The sequence below is a fragment of the Tinamus guttatus genome, unplaced genomic scaffold, assembly GCF_059628265.1.
Source record: "Tinamus guttatus ecotype Peru unplaced genomic scaffold, ASM5962826v1 Tinamus_guttatus_pri_ptg000366l, whole genome shotgun sequence".
In the NCBI taxonomy this organism is placed as follows: Eukaryota; Metazoa; Chordata; class Aves; order Tinamiformes; family Tinamidae; genus Tinamus; species Tinamus guttatus.
The window spans coordinates 470,028-477,319 of record NW_028288900.1 but is presented as its reverse complement, the minus strand read 5'-3'; the positions used below and the strand labels follow the sequence as shown (position 1 = coordinate 477,319).

The 7,292-nt window shown below is 63.3% G+C and overlaps 1 protein-coding gene across 1 annotated transcript; it reads left to right on the top strand.

The window, feature by feature from the left end:
* Positions 1–1,988: 1,988 nt before the first annotated feature.
* Positions 1,989–6,831, top strand: LOC148593595 (uncharacterized). Its single transcript, XM_088530307.1, has 8 exons — positions 1,989–2,479; positions 2,734–2,919; positions 3,418–3,459; positions 3,889–4,138; positions 4,567–4,699; positions 4,821–4,966; positions 5,517–5,723; positions 6,283–6,831. Exons 1-8 carry the CDS (start codon positions 1,989–1,991, stop codon positions 6,829–6,831), a joined length of 2,004 nt encoding a protein of 667 aa, XP_088386433.1.
* Positions 6,832–7,292: the final 461 nt, after the last annotated feature.

The window sequence follows — 7,292 nt, the reverse complement described above, 5'->3', positions numbered from 1 at the left end:
GTGCAAAGCACCCAAGTCGGCGTGGCTGGTGAGCACAGCCCTGCACCAGGCTGTGGGCACCAAGAGGTTTCTCCTGTTGCAGACGAAGGCCCTGGCGCAGTCTGCCCTGGAGCTGGAAGCTTAGAGTCAGCACAAGCATCCGTGGCAGCACCTGCTCCAGCTCCTGTCCCTGCTGAGGCCAGGACACCCCCAGAGCCGGCAGCCGAAGCGTTGGAGCCCGTGGCAGCCAGGCGTGGGGAAACAGCTGCTGAAGACGTCCCCATGACCACCGTGTGTTGGGTGCTGTAAGAAAAGACCCTCCTCTTCACGTGGCCAGCGCAACAACAGGGACAGTGACTGTGCGGCAGGGGGAAGAGAATCAGCTCCTGGCAGAGAGCAGCACCCTGACACCACTCCCCCCTTCCCATTAAACTCAGTTTCTGACTCTATCATGGGTGCGGAGTCTCTGTTCTTCATGCCCGTGTGTCTATGGAGGGCTCTGTGCCAGCCATGTGAGAGGCAGCAGGGGCCAGAGGGGCCCGTGGCTCTGTGGCACTGCCCCTGGCACACGGGAGGGTCCCTTTGCTGGCGTGGGATGGGCAGCAACTCTCCAGCCGCTCTGGCCATCCCGTAGGCAAGGCAGAGAAGAAGCAGGAGCTGCCCCAGCCTCAACAACCATCTTCTCCTCCAGGGAACATCCCGGCCCTCTGCCACCCACCCAACCGTCCAGAAGGGTGCTGTGCACTCTTGGATGTGACGCGGGTGACTCTGTGCAGTCTGTGACTCCAGAACGTGCGCTGAGCATCCTGGCAGCAGCTCCCAACAAGCCTGCGCACGGCCAGGGCTGCGTCTGCCTGCCCTCAGCCTTGTGCCCCTGTCAGCTGGCGCAGGGGAAGCAGCGGCATTTGCGCCTCGTACCAGTTCTCCTCGGTAATGGGGACAGTTATGGAGCAGATCATCCCGAGGGACATCACACAGCTTGGGCGCGACCAGCAAGGGATCAGGTCCAGCCAAGAGCGGTTCATGAAAGGCGGCTCCTGTCTGACCAACGTCATCACCTTCTATGAGCAGCTGACCCAGCCAGGGCATGAGGGAAAGGCCGTGCACGTGCTCTGCTTAGACTTCAGTGAGGCCTTTGGCACAGTCCCCTACTGAATTCTCTTGGAGAAGCTGGAAGCTCAGGCCTTACACAGCGATCCTCTTTGCTGGATGAAACATTGACAATTGCTGGAAGAGATACATGGAATTCTTACCCCATAGCTGTGGAAAAGTCAAGGAGAACAGCGGGGATATTTGGTGTGATACTTCTTGTGTTTCGCTACATTTTTTCCTTCACTAGTTGACTCCTTTCCCTTTGCTGGTTAACTCTTTGTCCCAGCAGGAAATACATTGCTAGCATCAGCCACTTCCTGATCAGGTAGCCTGTACTGAACAGCCGCCCACCACAGTGTTGCCCGTGTTGGCCTTCCCTTTCATTCTCACCCCTACAGAATTATATTCACATCAAATCCCTATCACCTTGGAGCAAAATGGGCTCCTTGTGCATAGGGGCAACAAAGGTAGCACACGAGAGAGGGACACAGGCAGTAGAACCGGCGGGTTTAGAAAAGCAGGACGTGGAGTGAATGAACAGCACACTGGGTGTCCAAGAAAGAAGGCGCAGCTCATGAAAGATCCAAGGCAACTCGTGCTTTTATTCCGTTTGGAACTCACCGACCAAGAGAGCGGTAGAGCGCAAACCTGCAGGAAGAGGCCGTCCCTAGGGAACCCAGGGCGTCTGACTCAGGCACCAGGGGTGGGCTCAATGGTGAAGAAGAGGCTCTGGAGGGAGCCCAGGAGGAGCCGCACGTCTTTGGAGGAAGGCGCAGAAGACTCTGGGCAGGCACCTTGGGCACAGTGTTTGTCTGGGCGGTTGGAAACGTTCTCCAGAGGGTTGGATTCACCTCCCGGGCAGGAAGGGCGAGAGCGGAGCAGGGGAAGCAGCTCAAGGGCCTCGTGTGAGCAAGGCAATGGCGGGGTGTTGGGGAAGGGGGTGGCTGCAAGGGCAGAGCGCCCTGGGCGCCCAGAGCCCCGCTCTTGCAGCGGCGCCTCAGCGCGGCTGGCGCATCACAAGGTGCCGCAGTGACACGCGCGGTGCCCTTGGCCACGGCCACGAGCAGCCGTCCCGCAGTGCAGCTTTGTGCCGGTGCAGAGCAGCGTGCGGGGACGCCAGCTCCCAGCGTCGAGGCACTGCGAGGCACAGCGTGGCGCTTTCCCGTGCCGCCTGCGGCACCATGGGACAGGCCAACTGCTGCACGGCAAGGGCCCATGCCAGCCCTGCTCCCAGCAGGCAGGGACGGTCGCGCGCCCTTCCCTGGGGGGCTGCTCGGCCCCACGTGGGGCTCTTTGCCAGCAGCCTCCAGCTCCTCCTCAGCATCCGCGTGAAGGTGACGCGGAACCATTGCACGAAGGACAGGCACCTCCTGCTGTTTCCCGACGCCATCGGCATTGCCAGCTTCAAGTAAGCAGAGCAACCCCAGCCGTCCTGCCCGTGGCCTCAGCGCCCATCTTCCCACAGCCCCAGGGTCCCCCGTGTGCACGGGCTGAGCCCCAGGTGCCTTTCTCGTGCCCAAGGTCCAGCGTGGCCACCGCAAGGCTCTGCCCCGGCCATGGCTCTGCTCTGCCCTGCGCCACGGCTGGAGCTGCCCCCAGGAGGGCAGCCCTGGACCGGGCAGCAGCCACCTCCAAGGCGCTCCCTGCTCTTCCTCCTGGCAGATGGGGCTCCACGTTCCTGCTGAAGCACCGAGTGCCCCTCAGCCAGCTGTGGGTGGTGTGCGGCAAGGACGAGGCGGCGTGCCGGCGCGAGGGAGACGAGCAGCAGGAGGAGGAGGTGTTTGGCCTCAAGTGTGACCATAGCCTGCTCCTCGTCTGGCCCACCAAGCAGTGTGTGGTCACCTTCGGGTGAGTCTCGAGGAAACGATAGCGGGTGTCGTGGATGGGGAACAGGGCACCGTGACCCCCCTGAGGCCTCTGTGGGCTTGCTGGTTCTCAGGTCAGGCTGTGGGGGGGTGCAAGTAGAAACCCACTTTGATTTCAAGGGCAGCCCCTAGCCGTCCGCTGCAGGCCCCTTCACGCATCCCTCTGCCAGGGGACTTGCCCTTGGCATCTTTCTCCTCTCCGTGCCTAAGGGGTCCCTGCAAGGGCACTTGCTTCCCCAGATGGACAGAGAGAGGGAGGGATGGAATGAGGCAGGGAGGAGAAAAGGGGGAAGTGGGTCTTTGACAAGGAGGGAGGAAGTCACGATGTTGGGAGAGACCCTGTGCTGCTTCCTGCACCCGGGGCTGCCCCCTGTCCCCGCGACTCTCTCTCCCCACCCCGGGGGAGCTCTGCTTGGGGCCCGTGTCTGTGCAAAGGGTGCGGAGCAGCCAGGTGCGAGGCTGTGTCTCCTGCTGCCCGCAGGTCGCAGGAGGAGAAGAGGCTGTGGCTCAGCCTGATGCTCAGGTGAGGCCCGGCAGGGAATTGCACGCGCGCAGCCAGGGCTGCAGGCAGGGGAGAGCTCCCGCGGGGAGCTGCACACACCAGTGCAGCAGCGGAGCAGGGGCAGAGGGACAGCCTGTGCGCAGGGGGGCTCCTGAGCAGAGCGCTGGGACTCGCTTTCGTGAGCGCAGAGGAACACCGAGGCCGTGGAGCTGTGTGCGCCCACGGCTCCTTGCTTGCATGGAGTGGGCTCCCCAGCTTCCACTCTCTGTTTCTCTATGGAGGAAGGGCAGAGCCCAGAGCATTGGAGATGCTGGAGAGCGCTGTTGCCTCCAAGGGCTGCGCAGGGTCTCCTGTGTCGGGGTGGCAAGGGAGTGCGGGGCAGGTTGCAGGGCAGGGAGCAGAGGGGCTCGGGGTGACGGAGCTCTCCCTTTCCGCCTGCCCTGTGTCCAGGCAAAGCCAAGGAGCCCAGGACGCCCTGGTCACGCGACTGACGTCCCTTCGGCTCCTCATGACCTTGGTGGGCTTCTCCAGGCCTGTAAGTGTCCCGGGCCTTCGCGCTGCAGCCACAGCACCGCGGGGCTGTGGAAAGGAGCCCCTGGCCCACGCGGCCCCCATGGCTCTGGGCTCCCTTGTCCAGTGGCTGACGCTGCCCGCCAAGGCCTCGGGTGCACTCTTTGCTTTTGGGAAGCGCTGGCTCCGTGTGCGTGGGCCCTTGCTGGGGCTGGCGGGAGGGAGGGCAGCCCAGCTGGGGGCAGCTGTGCAGGGGCTTCCCTGGGCCCTGGCAGCAGCAGGGGAGCTGCCCGCGGGCTGCCTTTGCCCGGGAGCAGCCAGAGCCCTTCCCGGCTCCCTCTGCTCACGCGGGGGACTCTCCTCTGTGCGCACCAAGGAAGGGCTGGGCATGGTGGGAGCAGCCAGGGTGGCCCCAGGGCTCCTGCGCAGCCAGAGGAGGGATCCAGGAGGGCTCCAAAAGCATCCAGGCACCGGCTGCTTCCTGCCAGGGCCGTGTTGGAGGAAGCCCCCTGTGCGACGGCAGAGCACGCAGGGCCACCTTTCGCCCCTCGGCCACCCCCCATAGCATTTCCCCAGCAAGGCGCTGCTCGTGACCGTCTTGTCCTCCTCTCCACGCAGCCCTATTCCCTGGAGATCCCAGTGCAGAGGGATGCACTGGGACGAGTGGTGGTCAGGACACGAGCACAGAGGCAGCTGCAGCCACAAGTGCCCGAGCCTGAAGAAGGCAGCGTGCCAGCTGAGGGGCACACAGGTAGGAGGCTGCAGAAGTGTGGATGTCGGCCGTGCCAAATGGAAGCTGTCCAAGGCAGGACTTTGCCTGGGCGGCTAAGGAGAATCCCACCTGTAACATTCCTCACGCTTTTGCTTTCCAGAGCTGCACGCACAGGAGCCTCTGGAGCGCGTCGTGTTGGTGCACGCGGCAGAACAGGAAGGTGCCCTGCTGCAGAGACCACACTCGCCGCCCTCTCACAGAGGAGAGCCCACACGAGATGTGGCCACACAAGTGGTGCCAAGCGAGGTAGGAGGCCAAGTGTGGTCCGCAAGCGCTGTCACAAGGTGTGACAAAGCGAGTGGTTCCTGCAAAAGGGAGGCAGAAACACTGGGGGACACCTCCTGTCCCACAGCACAAACACAAGGTGTGCAGTGTGCGCAGGGGTGCTGGCAGTGCTGCAGCACTGCCCAGGGGGCTTCTGCACGTGCAGGGGCCGGGCTGCTTTCAGCTCCCCGTGAAGTGCTGGGAGATGCTCTCCCCTGCAGCAAAAGCCTGAGGTGCAAGAGGACTTGGGAAGACGCAGGGCAGCACACAGGGGCTGCAGGGGAGCGCTCTGCCTCTCTGTGCCAGCCCCCAAGGCAGTTTGTGAGGGGGTCTGCAGTGTTATCGGCTCCCTGCGACAGGCTCCAGCTCACGCCGCTCCTGTATCCCCTGGCAGTGTTTGCAGCTGACCTGGGGTCCCCAGCTGCCCTGCCCAACGCTGCCTTCAGCACAGCCTCGTCCTCCTGCCTCCTTGCTAAGAGGATAAGAATGAAGCTGATCGCGAGGGCTTTCTCTCTGTTTCACTCACTCCCAGCTGCAGGACTTTGATGCTGCGGTCGAGCCCATCGTGGAAGCGCTCGTGGATGAAGCGATGGAGCAGGCCGTGCAGAGCATCAAGGCGGCAGCAGCAGAAGTGGCCGAGCTGCAGCCACTTGACCTTGCAACGGGGGAAGTTCCTCATGCAGAGTGTGCGGTGGCACCCAGCCAGGAGGAACGGGAGCAGCAGCCCCCACAGGAAAAGGTAGGAGCAGTGCAGGCCTGCCTCCGTGCTCAGTGCAGGGCTGGACACCACTGGGAGCACTGAAGGCCCAGGGTGCACCCAAGTGTGGCTGCCCCACCAGGCTGAGTGGCCAAAGGCCACGTGAGGTCTGGAGGCAGCTGCGGCTGTGGCTGGTGTGCGCAGAGGGAGGTGGCTGCAAGTTGTGCAGGAAAGGAGGTGGGAGGCAGCGTGCTGGCATGCGGAGGGGCAGGAGCAGGTGCCGTTGAGGCTGATGCTCAGAGCAAGGTCCCTGTCCGTGTGCTGCGATCCCAGGAGGCCCGTACGCGATGGTGCCTCCCTTCATAGGCAGAGGGGCCCTTCCTTGCCCAGGGAGGGCAGAAATGGCCCCGCTCCCTCAGCTTCAAACGTGCAGGAGCAGGGGGAGCTGTTGCTCTCTTGCCCTGTGCCGTTCCTTCCCATCGGCGCCTGTTGCTGCCTTGGTCTTGGCTTTAGGAGCTGCCGGCTGTCCCTGCCTGCTGACTGCCCTTGGTTTGCGGAGCTGCGTGTCCCCTCTTCACATTCCTCTTGCCCTTCTCCTCAGGTGGAAGACATGGATGCAGGGGACACCTCTGCCTTGGGGCCTGCAGGCCCTGCACCTGAAGTGCCAGCGCAGCTGGAGGGCGAGAGTGACAGCCCTTCCGAGGGAGCTGCGCACGCAGAGGCGGTTGTGGTGGTGGCTGGTGTCGTGCCATCAGGAGAAGAGATAATTCCCGCCCTGCAATCCCTTGGACCAGCTTGGGCTCCTGGAGCACCTGCAGAGGCACCTCCCCAGGCAGAGGAAGGCAAGTCTGAGATCCCTGCAGTGCAAAGCACCCAAGTCAGCGTGGCTGGTGAGCACAGCCCTGCACCAGGCTGTGGGCACCAAGAGGTCTCTCCTGTTGCAGACGAAGGCCCTGGCGCAGTCTGCCCTGGAGCTGGAAGCTTGGAGCCACCACAAGCGTCTGTGGCAGCACTCGCTCCAGCTCCTGTCCCCACTGAGGGCAGGACACCCCCAGAGCCGGCAGCCGAAGCGTTGGAGCCCGTGACAGCCAGGCATGGGCAAACGGCTGCTGAAGACGTCCCCATGACCACCGTGTGTTGGGTGCTGTGACAAAAGACCCTCTTCTGCACGTGGCCAGCGGAGCAGCACGGCCAGTGACTGTGCGGCAGGGGGAAGAGAATCAGCTCCTGGCAGAGAGCAGCACCCTGACACCACTCCCCCCTTCCCATTAAACTCAGTTTCTGACTCTATCATGGGTGCGGAGTCTCTGTTCTTCATGCCCATGTGTCTATGGAGGGGTCTGTGCCAGCCATGTGAGAGGCAGCAGGGGCCAGACGGGCCCGTGGCTCTGTGGCACTGCCCCTGGCACACGGGAGGGTCCCTTTGCCAGCGTGGGATGGGCAGCAACTCTCCAGCCGCTCTGGCCATCCCGTAGGCAAGGCAGAGAAGAAGCAGGAGCTGCCCCAGCCTCAACAACCATCTTCTCCTCCAGGGAACGTTCCGGCCATCCGCCACCCACCGACCCATCCAGAAGGGTGCTGTGCACTCTTGGACACGACGTGGGTGACTCT

Bases quoted from the DNA above. Each gene is read 5' to 3' on its own strand.
- LOC148593595 (XM_088530307.1), top strand. From the start codon at position 1,989: ATGGCGGGGTGTTGGGGAAGGGGGTGGCTGCAAGGGCAGAGCGCCCTG. The intron at 4,967-5,516 runs GTAGGAGGCCAA...ACTCACTCCCAG, and splicing joins CACAAGTGGTGCCAAGCGAG to CTGCAGGACTTTGATGCTGC. The intron at 5,724-6,282 runs GTAGGAGCAGTG...CCTTCTCCTCAG, and splicing joins AGCAGCCCCCACAGGAAAAG to GTGGAAGACATGGATGCAGG.